Source organism: Capra hircus, chromosome 21 (genome assembly GCF_001704415.2).
Source record: "Capra hircus breed San Clemente chromosome 21, ASM170441v1, whole genome shotgun sequence".
Lineage (NCBI taxonomy): Eukaryota > Metazoa > Chordata > Mammalia > Artiodactyla > Bovidae > Capra > Capra hircus.
Genome location: NC_030828.1, coordinates 54,719,418 through 54,735,693, shown reverse-complemented (window position 1 = coordinate 54,735,693; position 16,276 = coordinate 54,719,418). Strand labels below are relative to the sequence as shown.

At 38.0% G+C, this 16,276-nt stretch overlaps 1 protein-coding gene across 2 annotated transcripts in view; it reads left to right on the top strand.

Moving 5' to 3' along the window:
• The window catches only part of TP53BP1 (tumor protein p53 binding protein 1), a 70,064-nt gene that overhangs the window by 7,158 nt on the left and 46,630 nt on the right, over nucleotides 1-16,276 (top strand). For both annotated transcript variants that reach the window (XM_018065954.1, XM_018065953.1), the window contains exons 5-11: nucleotides 2,414-2,544; nucleotides 3,170-3,328; nucleotides 3,670-3,769; nucleotides 5,399-5,562; nucleotides 7,058-7,187; nucleotides 7,906-8,000; nucleotides 10,530-10,735. In XM_018065954.1, coding sequence (XP_017921443.1) covers nucleotides 2,414-2,544; nucleotides 3,170-3,328; nucleotides 3,670-3,769; nucleotides 5,399-5,562; nucleotides 7,058-7,187; nucleotides 7,906-8,000; nucleotides 10,530-10,735 — 985 coding nt within the window. The remainder of the gene's footprint in view (nucleotides 1-2,413; nucleotides 2,545-3,169; nucleotides 3,329-3,669; nucleotides 3,770-5,398; nucleotides 5,563-7,057; nucleotides 7,188-7,905; nucleotides 8,001-10,529; nucleotides 10,736-16,276) is intronic.

Sequence of the window (16,276 nt, the reverse complement as noted above, 5' to 3'; positions counted from 1 at the left end):
TAAAAATTAAGCTATTCAAGTTAAATTTAAAAATAAAATCTGAAGGGAGAGCAAGGGCAGAGGCAGAAAGACCAACTAGGAGACTCTTGAAATAATTTAGGCGAAATGTGACAGTGGCTGGACCAGTGTAGAAGTAGGATGAGAAGTGTGAGCTTCTGGGTTTTTGAAATTAGGATTCAAAGTCAGATTGGATGTTAAATATGAGGGAAATGAAGGAGGTAATGGTGGTTCCACATTTTTGGTTTGGGAACTAGAAGAATGGAGTTGCTGTTGATTGAGATGGAGAAGATCGAACAGGAAGGTCACTTACAGGCTTGTTAGTTGAGTTGCCTTTTCAGTTGCCAGTTGGAGGCAGTTGATGATGTGAAAGTCTAGAGCTCAGGAGGAAGATCTAAGCTGGAGATTAAAAATTGTGGAGTCATAAGCGTATGGATGGTATTCAAGGCCATGAGTATGGATAAGATCACTAAAGGGATGAGTATAGGTGAAGAAGAGGTTCAAGGACTCATTGTGCCCAGCAGCATTTAGAGGTTAGGGATGTGAAGAAAACCACCAAAAGAGGCTGAAGAAGATCCAGGGTGTGTGATTAGTGCTGTCTTTTTTTTTTTTTCGCTCTTCTACTTTTTTGTCATACACGCTCTTGACTTTCTTTCCCTGTTTCCCATGGTCTTGCATCTGGTCCTCCCAGTTGTGTAGGTAATGTTCTATTTTATTTTGTGAAAGTCTTTACTCAGTCCTTCTTCTTTTCCTTGGATCATGGTTCCCAACTTTGCAAATCCATGTTTTCATCTCTTTCATGCTTCTTAAACTTACGTTTAATGGTCTTCATGTGAAATGTTAAATGGATAGAAAGTTAAAAGGAAACAAAAAATGTCATCTGTAATTCTGCCACCCAGAGGCTAATTCCTGTAAATATTTGGCTTATTTTCTCTCTTTTTGTGTGTGTGCACTTGATTTACATAGTTGAGATGTGGAAGGTGAAAGTTTGTGTTTCTTGACCTTTTTGCTTGTCAACACGAGCAGTTAATTTTCCCTGACAATTAAAGCTTTTACTAACATTTGCCCCATGATTTTTGTTGTAAAAGTTATGCATTTTTTTCTGTGTGTGTATAAAATATACTGTTTTGGGGGGCTGGATTATTTGAAACTAAGTTGCAGAAATCATAGTTCCCCTCAAATACTTTAGAATTCATCCCTTAAGAAAAATACATTATCCTATATAATCATAATACCCTTAGCACACCTAATATCGATTCCATAATACCTAATAATATAGTTTGTGTTCATATTTTCCCAGTTGTCTCAAAGATGTCTTTATTGTATATACATAAATTTTTTGTTTTGTTTGGATTATATGTATCTGTTTTGTCCAGTATCTAGTCCAGATATACAATTTACACATTGTATTTGGTGGTTTTGAACATATTTAGCAGCTGCATAAATTCCATTTTATGGATTATGAAATTAGTTATTTACCTACTGTTGGGCTTACAGTGGGTTATTAGTCACAGTGAACTTTGAAAGTGAGTTTGTACAAGGATCTTTTCATATTTTAAGCTATTTCTTATAATTGAAATTACTAGGTATGAAAATTTTTTAGAGCTCTTGATACATATTTTCTAGTTCTTCAGAAAGTTCTATTTAGTTTATACTCTCATGAAGAGTATGTAATAATGCTAATCTTACTTCAACAGCACTGAATAGTAGGACAATATTTACTTTTTTTTTTTCCTAATTTGATTGGCAACTAATGGTTTCTCTGACTTCTTACATGTTTAAAGATACTTGTATTTCTGTTTTTTTGGTGAGTTGTCTCTTTCGTTGTGCATTTATATCTTAGGCTTCTTATAAATTCCCTGTATTTTATGAAGATGATTCTTTTGTTATATTGTTGCAGATATTTTTTCCTGATTGTTTATGTCTTATACTTTTATTTATCATTTTTTGACCTGTGATGTTAACCTGAATTTTTTCCTCAAACGCTGTGTGGGTCTATGTTATGTCTTGTAAAAATTTTTGCAAAAATGCCTTTGTTAATTGTGTTCTGTTTAACAGCTGTATTTTAGAGCCCCTTCTCTGCACATCTAATGCGCATCTTCTTTGTCATTAATTCTCTTGAGTGTGAGATTTTTCTGTCCCTGCTCATGTTTTTTTCAGAGAAAGATAAAAATGAAGTATGTTTGTTTCCTCCTTCTGACTCATGTTTGTATTAATTCTGTACAGTGTTTTGAGTTGTCAACCTTTTAGGTGCTTTCTGTAGAAAGAAGCAGTAATGGGGTGAGGTTTTTTAACTTTTTCACATTTACTTAAAAAGTGGTATGATGTGTGGGGAGTCACAGAAAAATTCAGAGTTCTTTGAGCAGGGTATCCCATCCTATCTGGGAATACATGATTGTGTCTTTTTGCTGTGTAGTGTTTTGGGAATGTCAGTGGAATCTGCCCCTCCTGTAAGTGAAGAGAAGGAAGAAGAGGTGGAAGAGAAGGAGAAGGAGGAAAAGGAAGAAGATATTCCAGATGATACCACACACTCCCTTAGTGCTGAAGGTAGCTTTATGCCTTTTTCAGAATAGTAGAGTGGTCTAGCCCCTTTAACATGAACATTGCAAATGCCTCAAATTCTCCTTATCAGGCTGTAGATATCTCATCATTAAAGTAAGTATAGTCATTAGGAAATTTGCTAGTAGTCTAAGATATTCCACCTAATTTGTTGTTCAGGAGTTTTTAGCTCATTGTTTGGCTTCCTTTCTGCATATTGCTTCCTCCTCCTTTTGTATTCATTCGTTTTTCAGGTATCTGGGAGCTGTATGCCTGGTAGGGTGGAATCACAGTCTGAACTGCACTGCCGTGTGAGTGTGTGAGTGTGTGAGTGTGTGTGTGTGAGTGTGTGTGTGTGTGTGTGTGGCGCTTACGTATTTCTTTAGAAAGTAGACATAGTCTGCCTTTATTAGGTATTTGTAAGGTTTTATAGTACACAGGTTTTTGCTTCATTATGCATTTCTCCCCTTTGCTTTCAGTGCTTTTATTCTTAGTTTTATTTTGAAAAAACTTGCAGAGGTGGGGCAGGGCTTTGATGTGAAGGACTTAGTATGGGCTTCTTTTGCTGAAGGGTAGCACCTTGCATAGCGCATAATATGGGATGATTCCTGATTTCTTGGGGTTTTCTTCCTAGATCCTGCCTCATCACAGTTGGGCTTTGGGGTTCTGGAACTCTCCCAGAGCCAGGATATTGAAGAACAAACTGTGCCATATGAAATAGACAGAGAGCCTCTACACTCAGTAACCACCAACTCTGGATATAGTCGGCTACCTGATGTGGATGCTAATATTGGTATGTAATGTGTGTTCTGGCATTTAGAATTGTTTATAAGTATTTTCCCCCATGCTAGTTGTGTTTTCCTTGATGTATTTTCTGGCTATCTAAGTTAAGGTAATCTAAGTATAGTAAAGTTGCAGAGTTGTCTGGCAAATACGTGTCAGTTGATGGCTTGCGTGCTAAGGTTTTTGGTAAGTGGGTAAAGGCTGTTTTCCTTTTTGGAATGATATACCTGTCTATATTTTCAGTTTGTATTTCTTTCTTTAAAATCTTTGCCCTTTAAAAAGCATCTGGGACTACTTCTAGTATTTTGAAAAATTAAATATCTCCGTCCTATCTTCTTCTAAAACTTGAAGCAATGAAGCATGAAGAACAGTCTAATGAAGATATCCCCATGGCAGAACAGCCCAGCAAGGATGTCCCTGTGGTGGAAGAGCAAAATTCACCACCTGCAAGGTAAACCAGCTGCTTCCTAGAAAGTGTTTTTGGGCATTTACTATCGAGTTGTACTTATTTCACTTGGCCAGGGGGAAACATTTTTAGAAATTCTTGATTTTCTTTTTTTCCCCCTTTCCCTGGGCATATTTTTGGTTCAGTAGAAACATTTATTGTTTATGAATTTTTATTATGTCCTTATCTTTAGGCAATTAAAAATCCAATTTATTGCTGTTGTAATTGTGAGGATGACCCCTTTATTCTTGGTTGTTACTCCTCTCTGTTCTTTGTCTGCAGAGGCACCATGTCTCTGTGGGATGTCTTTCTAGCGTCTCTATTATAGGAGTAACAGGACTATTGTATTGAAAGTCCACTGTTTTTATACCTGGGGAATACCCAGATTGCTCTGTGTCCTCAGGTATCCTGCATCCTGTAGTTTATGTATAAGATAAATAGGGAAGTGTTCTTTCCGCATGTCCTTTAGTCTCTTAACTTGGTAGGAATGACCAGTTGATCTCTGTTCTGCCTGTGGTGAGTGCTGTATCCCAAACAGCATTATCTCTGGTCAGTAGTTCAGGTTTAGATATGGCAGAGGACAAGTGGGATGTTTCCATTTTGGAGGAGGGAATGAATAAAGATTTAGTATCCTGTTGTTTCTTCCTTCAGTTAGAAACAGTGGGAAATACGGGTTAGGGTTAGGGAAAGTTGAATATAAAGAGAGGTCAGCTTTCTGTGGCAGATTCATGCTGATGTAGGGCAAAACCAATACAATATTGTAAAGTAATTAACCTCCAATTAAAATAAACAGATTTATGTTTAAAAAAAATAAAGAGAGGTCAGCTTTCTAATGCAAAACACCCAGCTAAACTGCAGCTGACTTTTCCCACTCTTCTTTAGGAAATTGCTTTTTAGCTCATTTTGCTATCCTATTTACTCTGGGGAATGGCTGAGTAGGTAAACCTCGTAAGTCTCTGGAAAGGAGCCAGCAGTGAGTGTCTTACACATGTAAGTAGTATTTGTGGTGAGAGTTTTGATTTGGGCCCTAGGTTGAGTAGATCAAATCAAAAAGGTCAGCAGAGGCTTCCTGATGGTCCATTGGCTAAGACTCCATGCTCCCAATGCAGGGGGCCTGGGTTTGATCCCTAGTCAGGGAACTAGATCCTACATGCTGCAGCTAAAGATTCTTCATGACGCAACAAAGGCCTGACACAAGCAAACAAATACTAAAAAAGAGAAAAAGGTCAGCAGAAGATAACGTGTGTGGATGATACAGAGGATAATTTACATTCAGGCCCTTTCTGTGGAATGTTGTTGTTCCTTCTGGCATTGTTGTGCCCTTGATCACACACCTTCATGCACATCTAGCTAACAACACGAGTAGTAGAAATCCCTAAACCACTGATCAGAAATCTTGGACAGCATGCAGCGCTGCAGTGAGCAGCGTGGAGAAAGAGATTTGGCTGTGTGAGAGACTGAGACACACTCTGAAAGAGGCTGAGAGCTTTGCATCATTATAAAGAGTAGCTTATTTCACTTTTAACAGATAGTTTTTGAAGGTTTTGAAATTAATAAAGGAAAACAGAATAGGAAAAGCTTCTTAGTTCAAAGATGAAAGCCTTTGAAATTTCTTCTGGTGATACGATTTCCTAGGTCAGAGGACATGCCTTCTAGTCCCAAAGTGTCTGCTGCTGTGGAAGCAAAAGAACAGACATCTGCTCAAGAACTTCCAGAAGGTGGGATGCAGGTTCAGAAGTCACCGGAGCCTGAGATATTGTCAACTCAGGAAGACTTGTTTGATCAGAGCAATAAAACAGGTACAAAGAATAATTAGTTGCTGTAGCTCTTCTTTTCTGAAGGTCTGAAGTTTTATTTCTGTTCTGAGGCTACTGATTTTAAGTTAGGCACTTTGTAGGTATGCAGACTTGTTTGTGATAACAGAAGGAAAGTATATTTCTAGCTGATTAATGAGAAGGGCTTTTTTGGAAATGATTGCTATTTAACATTTTAGCATAATTTTCTTTCTCTTTTGGAAATGGAGATATTGAATTATAATAATATAGCAGATTTAATGTTACGGACTGAGTAGCTATTTCTGTTATCATAAGTCTTCAAATCTTAATATGATAATTAAGTGAAGATTTTTATATTCACCTGGGTAACAGTCTACTTATTCATCTGTTTATTAGTTCATATACCACAAATAGGAAGTTATGATCTAGCAGAAAGAACATAATACTTTCAGAAGTAGACTGGTATTTGTTTCAGATTTTGTTAACCCCCACCAATGCCCTGTTCTGCAACTTCACAGGGCCAAAAAGCTTTAGTCACAATCAGCAAATTATGATGTATTGGTTGTAAGTAGGAAAGAAGAGAAGGTTATGTTCCTTTACTGTGTTGTGAATGTGTGCAGGACATACAGAGGGTTACCATGAAGCCTTTTCTGGTCTTTCACTAAAGTTACAAGGTTGTGTTTAAGAAATTTCTTTATTTTTGCAATTAAAACAGCAGATACGCAATTTATTGCTAAAGAGAAGGGACCCGCAGGAGACTCTTCATAGTATAAATCACTAATAGCTGCTCATATATCCTTTTACTTAGGCATTAGCATTTTTTCTCTCCTTTGAGGAGCTCAGGTTCTAATCATGAAAATTGCTGCATTCATATTATCAGGTATCATGCGTATTGTTCTGATTTCTCTCATCTGCATCATGGCATGAACTTTACTTCACCTTAGGTAGAACTTGAAATAGAAGACTTGCTTACTGCAATAGAAATGTCACAAGAAAGAGCAGCCAAGGAGAGGTTTAAGGGTTCTGGCTTTTCCTCTTCAAGCTTCGATCATGATGGAAAGGACTAAGGAGTTCTTTTTGTCAATTCTTTTTTAAGGAAATTCATAATTTATTAGGGAGGCGGGTGTTTAATGGTTACTCAAGATTTATGTTAGAATGCCATTCCGTTTTGTCAGTTGCTCAGTTGTGTCTGACTCTGTGGCCCCACGGGCTGTAGCCCACCAGGCTCCTCTGTCCATGGAATTCTCCAGGCAAGAATACCGGAGTTGGTAGCCATTCCCGTCTCCAGGGGAATCTTCGCCACTCAGGGATTGAACCCTGGTCTGCATTGCAGGCAGATTCTTTGCATTCATTAATTGGACTGCAGTTAGAAAATAGTTGTTGCCTTTGTGGCAGCCACCTATCCACATGGGTGGATATATGAATATTACTCTTTTTGTAGTACTGAGTGTTTTTTGTTTTTTGGCAGTTCAGTAATGTCAATATGAGAAGTAAATGCAACTGGATTTTTTTTTCTCAGTGTCTTCTGATGGTTGCTGTGCTCCTTTAAGGGAGGAAGGTGCATGTTCTCTGGCCTCCACACCTGCTACCACTTTGCACCTCCTGCAGCTCTCTGGTCAGAGATCCCTTGTTCAGGAGAGTCTTTCCACGTGAGTAAGCTGAAAATAGTCCTTTCAGGGAAACATGGGCCTTATGGTCGTAAGGCTAAGATTGAAAGAGCTAAAATTGGTAGTCCAGAAGTCTTTTGAAGCAAAGAAGTAAACTCTAGGGTTAAGAATTTGGGTGAATAAGAACTTAGTGGAATTATTGAAGACAGGTAGATCTGCTTTCCCATTTGGAGCCCAAAGGTTTCACCAGGGAAGAAATCGCCCAGTTATTTAGAGACTCTTACATGTCTAAAATAAGCTGCTTGCTGCTCCATTTGACTAACAGTTCTTCCCATTTAATGGAATAGGGGTGTAGAAGGGGTTATGCTAGAGTTGATAATAAGTGGATTTCTTTATCTGTGTGCAGGAGTGAATATTTATCTCACATCTGCAGTTGAATGGTGTTTTTTTTTTTTTTTAGCACTTTCTCATCGTGCTTTTCAGTCATAACGTCCTTGTATCCAATCAGTTACTTTCTTTTGTAATTATATGGCTTTTCCCATAATCTTTTTTTAATTTTTTTAGTCTCAGTTTGGATGTGTCTGGTATGAGAAATAGTTACTGAAGTATTACCCATGGCTCTTTTACCAATCTCAGCTGTTTGAGAGAAATACTAATAAGTATTGTTTGACTGACTTAGATATTTTTGTTATCGAGAAGTAGAAAACAAATGGAAAACTGTGGCTCTGGTGAAATAACCTGTGATTCTCTTTACATAAAGGAATTCCTCAGATCTTGTATCTCCTTCCCCGGATGCTTTCCGATCCACCCCCTTTATCGTCCCTAGCAGTCCGACAGAGCAAGAAGGGAGAAAAGGTGAGCTCTCTTGATCTCTCTGTCGATCTCTGATTAGCAGTGGAGCAGCATCTCTGCCCTGCAGCGTGTGTGTCTTTCTGTGTCAGAACACTGAGACCGGAACTTCACTAGGACTCAAGTCTAACCTTCCACGTTGTGGCCTAGTGGGAAGTGCTCGCCTCAGTTTTTTGCTCTTCTCGCACTGATTTTTTCTGAGTTCTGTATTGACAACTTAATTTTTGAAAAGACCCTTAAGGGAAAATTATTAAAGTTGAACTCAGATGAATTAATATAGTGAAGAATTTTGTTACTATTGGCCTACTGGTTTCCAACAACATGGTCACATGTTCCTAGTCAGAGGGACCCAAAAGTTGTTTCTTTTGTTCCTTATAGGTTATTTTGCTATTATCAAAGCAGTTTTAGCCAGAGTGATTAGGGGCAGGTGGTAGAAATTTTGATTTCATTCCTTTCCTCCTTTGAGGACCTAGTGATTTTATATTACTTTATTGATAGGAGAGATTTCCTTTTTACCTGTGTCATTATCTAAACCTCTTTTGCCCTGTTCTAGTCACTCAAGATATTTCAAATTCCTCCTGCTATACAAAGCCTTTTCCAGTGAATTCCTTGATTTTTTCCCTTCCCCTTCTTTCACATAGCAGTAATAGCACAATAGCTAATATTTACTGAATGCTTACTTTATGCCAGGCACTGTTCTTTGTGTTTCTCTTCAGTTCTAGGTGCTTCTCTTTGTGTTTTTTTTAAAAAATTCTCACAACAGTTCTGAGAAGTAGGTGTTACTTTTATCCCCATTTTATAGATGACAAAATGGAGGCACAGAGAGATTTCACAGCTAAGTCACAGAGGCAGGATTTGAACTTGGGCACCTACCACCAAAGCCTGTGTTAATGGGTTTTAATTTACCTGTGACAAAATTTAATCATAGACTTTTCTTCTGTCAAAGAGTTTGTGTCTGGTTAGTTTCTCTTGAAATCAATGTAGGTGTATCCAAGGGTACTAATACCATTCTAAGTATAATGGGATTAGATCAGTGAAAAATAAAAGTGAATCCATTCTGTTGATGCAAAAAATACTGTTAATGCAAATTAAATTTGGTTTATCCTTGATCTTATTTTTTTCTATCTGTAGTGTGAACACTGAAGATACATAAAAAATATATTAAAAATGCTTTCTCCCTGACTGTAAACATACTACTTACAGTAGAAAGTTTGGAAAGCATATGGGAAAGTAATGAGAAGAGAATAAAAATCACCTGTGATACCACAACCCAGGTGTAATTAGTATTTGATATGCTTATTTCCTTTCAGAGTTTTTCTATACATGAATATAAAGAAGTATGTTTACACAGTTGGGATAATGTTACGTATATGATTCTGTGTTCTTTTTTTTCATGTAACATATTGTATTCTCCCTTGTCAATTATATTTTAGATTTAATGTATTTGCTTAATATGTGAATAATTGTGGGACTGTGTATGCTTTTTGTATTTGTTTTTAATGTCTAGGAATATTAACCTAAAGCCTTTTTATATGTAGCGCTTAAAACAGTCCTTATATAAGTGCTTTGTCATGGTGATAAAGATCAAAAGATACAAAGAAATTGATTAACACAGCTGTGGTAGTGTAATAAAGGTCTATAGCACCCGTTCCCAAACTTGTCTAGATTGGAGTGTGCGTGTGACACCAAGCGAAGCAGCCGGGATAGATAGGCATTGAGGTTGTGGGGAGCTGGTAGCTTGATTATAGGGAAAAACTAAATGGTGTGGGTAGTATGTGAGAGTGGTCTAAAGGGAAGCCTGCTTGGGGGCTTCAAGTTGTAAGGTAGGGGAAAAAGCGTTGATGAATCAAATGCCTAGCTGGCTAGGCTAACTCTGAGGAAGGTCCTGTTAGCCTATAGGTGGATAGAATGCTGTGGGAAGGCAGTATTTGTGTTTCGTTTCCCTCCCTCCTGAGCAGTTTGTCCCAGGCTTAGTGTCCTGTATTTAGTTCTTTGATAAATCATTACTGACTGACATTAATATATTTTTTTTCCCCTCCTTTATTTGTCATAGCATCCACCGCTGCAGTTAACAGTTGTTAATACAAGTAAAATGAGTTCATACCTCTCTCGATGTGTACTTAGAGTGGTGAGCAAGTTCACTGCCTTTCAAGGCCTGTGGTTAAATTAGATGCCATTAATCTGGGTGTTGCTGAGCAAAGTATGAAAACCGAGCTATAATCAGGAAAGGGGCTCAGAAGAACCAAGTTAAGTTGCTCTCATGTAGATGGATGGGTGTCCCTAGATGAACCCTGTTTTAATTTATATCTGAGTATTTTAGGAGTGTGGACTTCCCTCCCTTAGGGGAATAAAGTATTGCTAGATTTCTAGGACCCAGTCTTCTATTAACCTATCAATTTTTCTAAAAATCAAGTCACTGTTTTTTTTTTTTTTTTTTTTAGGAATGAAAATCTCTGAATATGATTAGTGGTATTGGAACATGAATAGTACTGATGAGTGCTTCTTTCTCAATTTGTTTTCCCTATTTTAAACTAGATGAGCCAATGGATATGTCAGTGTTATCTGAAGGAGGAGAGTCTTTTCAGAAGAAACTCCAAGGTGATGAGCCAGCAGAGATGGAAAACCCCCCTCTCCCTGCTGAGCCCAGTATATCACCACAAGCCTCGACACCAGTATCTCAGAGCACACCAGTCTTCACTCCTGGTTCACTTCATATTCCGTCCCAGCCTGAGTTTTCTCATGTGAGTATTGTAGAATAAGTTTTTTCCTCCTAATGTCTTTTTTTTTTTTTAAGCAACTGTATTGAGGTATGGAGAAGGCAATGGCCCCCCACTCCAGTACTCTTGCCTGGAAAATTCCATGGACAGAGGAGCCTGGAAGGCTGCAGTCTATGGGGTCACTAAGAGTCAGACACGACTGAGCGACTTCACTTTCGCTTTTTGCTTTCATGCATTGGAGAAGGAAATGGCAACCCACTCCAGTGTTCTTGCCTGGAGAATCCCAGGGACGGGGGAGCCTGGTGGGCTGCCATCTGTGGGGTCGCACAGAGTCGGACACGACTGAAGCGACTTAGCAGCAGCATTAAGGTATAATTTACAAACCGTAAAACTCACCCATTTTGTGTGCGGTTTAGTGATATTTTAGTAAATTTATATGCTTGTGGAAGGTGGTGAAGGACAGGGAAGCCTGGCATGCTGCAGTGCATGGGGTTGCAGAGTCAGACGCAGCTGAGTGACTGAACAATAGCAGTGGACTTGGGCGCCTGTCATGGTCTGGTTTTAGAACCTGTCCAGAGTCACCTCATGTCTGATGTACTGTTTATGTTTAAATTTTGTACTATGTCTTTAAACTTCTTGAAATGTTACTTTGAAATTGAAAGGCAGCATTAATCATTATTCTACCTTAACGCCACGAACTTCTCACTAAATCAACCCTAGGCTTTCTACCAGTTGTTATTAATGAAAATTTCTTTTCAAGATGTTTAAGGGCCTCAAACTTCTTTTTGGAGAACCCACTTTTGGGAGCCTCCTGATTTCTAATCTGTGCTATTGCCTTCTATTCCCGGTGTAGAATTGTCACCTCCCTTTCACTGTCTGGAGATGGTCCTTACCTGTCTTTGTGTTGGATTCCTCTTGGGCTCCATGTCTTCGTGCTTGATTTATGCCCTCATTTTGGTGGAGGACATTCTTTAGTGGCAGACTTTCTACTCTCATACTTGATTCATAGTTTGTAGGAGTATAGAATTTTATGTTGGAAATAATTTTCCTTTAAACTTCTTGAAAGCATAGCTTCACCATCTTCAAAGTTCCAATGTTGCTGTTGAGAAGTGTGGCCAGTTTGATTTTTTAGTATTTATTGATTTATTTGACTGCATTGGGTCTTAGTTGCACATGGGATCTATATGGTGGCACATGAGTTTAGTTGCCCTGCAGCATATGGCATCTTAGTTCTCCAACCAGGGATTGAACTTGAATCCCCTGCATTACAAGGAAGATTCTTAATCACTCAACCACCAGCCATGTCCCTGTCCTTGATTTTGATCCTTAATATGTGAGCTGTTATTTTTCCTTACTGGAATCTTGTAGAATTTTCTCTTTATCCTCAGTGTTCTGAAACTTCCAGATCCTTGACATAAGTCTGTTTTTATTTTGTATTCGTTGGTTCTCTCAATCTAGAAAGTCAAGTTGTTCAGTTCAGGGACATTCAATTATTTAATTTCTTCCTCTTTGTTCTTCTTTTTTTAATGGAATACCTATTGTTTTGGATATTCAAACTCCTAGAATAGTCTTGTAGTTTTATTTTTATTGTTTTGTGCCCTACTTCCATCTCTCTCTCTCCTCTTGTTTAACTTACTGGATGATTTCCTCAACTTTTTTTTTTTTAATTAAAAAGCTCCACTTTATTGAGGTTTAACTCACGCACCATATTGTTCAGCCTTTTAAAGTGTACGGTCAGGTGGCTTTTAGTATAAATTGTGTAGTTATTCATGACAGTCCAATTTTAGAACATTTTCATCACACACAGCCCCTCCAATCAAAAGACCCCATGCTTATTAACCGACATTTCCATTTCCCCTACTCTCAGCCCTAGTCAATCACTAATCTACCTTGTCTCTTCATGATTTTGCCTGTTCTGGGTATTTCATATACAGTAAGTGGAATTATACAATTTGTGATTGGTTCTTCAGTGGAATGTTTTCACAGCTCATGTATGTTGTGGTATGTATTAGAACTTTATTCCTCTTTATTTTGAATAATACTGTGCGTGTACATATTATATTTTATTTATCCATTTATCGGTTGATGGACATTTGGGTTATTTCCCCCCTTTTTGGTTATTATAAATAATGCTGTGTACATTCATGCACAAGTTTCTCTGTGAATGTGTGTTATATCTATTATATGTAATCATAATTTATTTCTCTCATTATATATAATTAGGAGTGCAATTACTAGGTTTAACCATCTTTTAACCTTTCTCTGAGCTATTAATTTCTACTCTTGGGTTTTAAATTTCTATACTTTTTTTTTCTCAAATGTTCTCCCTTTTAAAAAAAGATCAGCATTTTGTCATTTTATAGGTATACTATCTTCAGTTCAGTTGCTCAGTCGTGTCTGACTCTTTGCGACCCCATGAATTGCAGCAAGCCAGGCCTCCCTGTCCATCACCAACTCCCGGAGTTCACTCAGACTCACGTCCATCGAGTTGGTGATGCCATCCAGCCATCTCATCCTCTGTCGTCCCCTTCTCCTCTTGGCCCCAATCCCTCCCAGCATCAGAGTCTTTTCCAATGAGTCAACTCTTCACATGAGGTGGCCAAAGTATTGGAGTTTCAGGTTTAGTATCAGTCCTTCCAATGAACACCCAGGACTGATCTCTTTTAGGATGGACTGGTTGGATCTCCTTGTAGTCCGGGGGACTCTCAAGAATCTTCTCCAACACCACAGTTCAAAAGCATCAATTCTTTGGTGCTCAGCTTTCTTCACAGTCCACCTCTCACATCCATACATGACCATTGGAAAAACCATAGCCTTGACTAGACGGACCTTAGTTGGCAAAGTAATGTCTCTGCTTTTGAATATACTATCTAGGTTGGTCATAACTTTTCTTCCAAGGAGTAAGTGTCTTTTAATTTCATGGCTGCAGTCACCATCTGCAGTGATTTTAGAGCCCCCCAAAATAAAGTCTGACACTGTTTCCACTGTTTCCCCATCTATTTCCCATGGAGTGATAGGACCGGATGCCATGATCTTAGTTTTCTGAATGTTGAGCTTTAAGCCAACTTTTTCACTCTCCTCTTTCACTTTCATCAAGAGGCTTTTTAGTTCCTCTTCACTTTCTGCCATAAGGGTGGTGTCATCTGCATACCTGAGGTTTTTTATATTTCTTCCGGCAATCTTGATTCCAGCTTGTGCTTCTTCCAGCCCAGCGTGTCTCATGTAAGTTAAATAAGCAGGGTGACAATATACAGCCTTGACGTACTCCTTTTCCTATTTGGAACCAGTCTGTTGTTCCATGTCCAGTTCTAACTGTTGCATCCTGAACTGCATATAGGTTTCTCAAGAGGTAGGTCAGGTGGTCAGTTTATTGTGATCCACACAGACAAAGGTTTTGGCATAGTCAGTAAAGCAGAAATTCTTTTTCTGGAACTCTCTTGCTTTTTTGATGATCCAGTGGATGTTGGCAATTTGATCTCTGGTTCCTTTGCCTTTTCTAAAACCAGCTTGAACATCTGGAAGTTCATGATTCACGTATTGCTGAAGCCTGGCTTGGAGAATTTTGAGCATTACTTTACTAGCGTGTGAGATGAGTGCAGTTGTGCGGTAGTTTAAGCATTCTTTGGCATTGCCTTTCTTTGGGATTGGAATGGAGACTGATCTTTTCCAGTCCTGTGGCCACTGCTGAGTTTTCCAAATACTATCTTATGTCCCTAATAATATTAATATTAGTTTTTGAGAACGTTTTCTCCCTGTAATGGTCAGTATTTCTTCAAATACGTTTTAGTTTTGTTAGTTGTGTGTTTCACTTTTGAATTAGAGGCTTTCCTCTAATTTAAGAGTGTGATGGTAAATCCTTGATTGCCTGCCTCCTTTAAGAGGAGAAATCCTAGAAAACAGATTAGAAGTTCTGAATTAGTGGTTGGTGCTTCTTGTTTCTGGTATTTACTGTGATATGATATGTAGGGCCATTCCTGGGGTCTCCTAATGTCAGTATCTTGATTTATCTCATCTTGTTCAGGTTCCCTCTTGTCTGCCATTACTTTAGAAATCTATGCTGAAAGAGGACTGTGGGTGTTGAGAGACAGGGGCAGGTTCTATTCAATGTAAATGTTCATTTAATCTCCCTATTTCCAATATGGTACTTTCTGGTAACTGTGCCCCCTGTCCTCCAGTTCAGGGATGTTATGTTTTACTCTCTCCAGGGAGGACGGAGGGTCAGGGAGAGAGGATCTGGGGATTAAACTGCTTCTGAAATAGATTTCCAGCCAGTCAATCCTCCTGATTTTAACTCTGCCCTCATCACCACTTCCGGAGTTACCTGGGCTGCTGCCAAGTCCTGAATCTTTTTTGGGGCATGGTGATTCTGAGGTGTAATTTGGGTTACATCTTGGCTTTCTCCACTGCTGTCTTAGGAATTCAGTTTTCACTAGTCTGCTGAATAGATGACCACTCTTCTGAAATTTTATTGTGGTTATCTTTTCTTTGTGTTCTTTTTCTTGAAAATTCACTTTTTGTTTTAATTGCTGTACCATTCCTTAGTGGGATTTTGGAAAAAAGTTAAAGTAAATGTGTCTATTAAATCTGTTGTTTTTATTTGGAATCTCCATACTTTTTCATTGTGTAACAAACTCCTTATGTTATTCTTAATGGCTCACCTTTGTACATCTGTGTGTTTTTTTTTTTTTTTTCTTTACATTGGTTACGGGAGTCCAAGTCAACCTAATTTTGATGTTGTGAGATCTGTTTATTTATAATAAAATCATTACTAATCAAGAGAAAACTAAGATAAAGGTAACTTCATGTATTTCTTTCTTTTTTTCCCTAATATATTTGTTAATTGCATAGCCTTTTTGATCCTTCACCAGGGTGTGAGGGCTGAGGAGAGGATTAGTAGAAAATAGTTTGATATTTAAAACTTTCTCATTCTTGATACACATATAGATGATTTTATTAGTGGCTTTTAAACTGTGTGTGAGACCAGTTTTTGACTCCTTGAATACTATGGATTTAGGTCTGTATTGAGTCTAGACTGGTTGACTCATTGATGGAAGTCCTGATAATTCTTCATTAGTCTTTATCCAGAGCCCTGAGGGTTTTTTTTTTCCCCCACTTAACTTTATTATTCTGACTAAGCCTTCAGAGATTATTAGGGGCCAGATACTAGAGCCAGGAAGCCTTTTAAGAAATAAAGTTTATTGTTAGGCTGGTTAGCCCCTGAAATTTTATTTTGCTGACAGAAATTATATATATATTGAAAAAATTCTGTAAAAAATCATATAAATATTTACCTTGATAACTCTTACAGCATATTCAGAATGGGGCAACTGCTTAATGGGTATGAGATTTCCTTTTGGAGTAATGAAGATGTTTTCAGAGTAGATAGAGGTGGTGGTTGCACATTGTAAATGCTCACTTTGAGGTGGTTATTTTTATATGAGTTTGACTTTAAAAAACAACTGTTACTTATAATTTTATTAGCAATGTCTTATCTATAAGCCTTTGTGAATTGACTTACTTTTTATTAAAAAATACATAATTTCTTATAAAATGTATGTAACATAC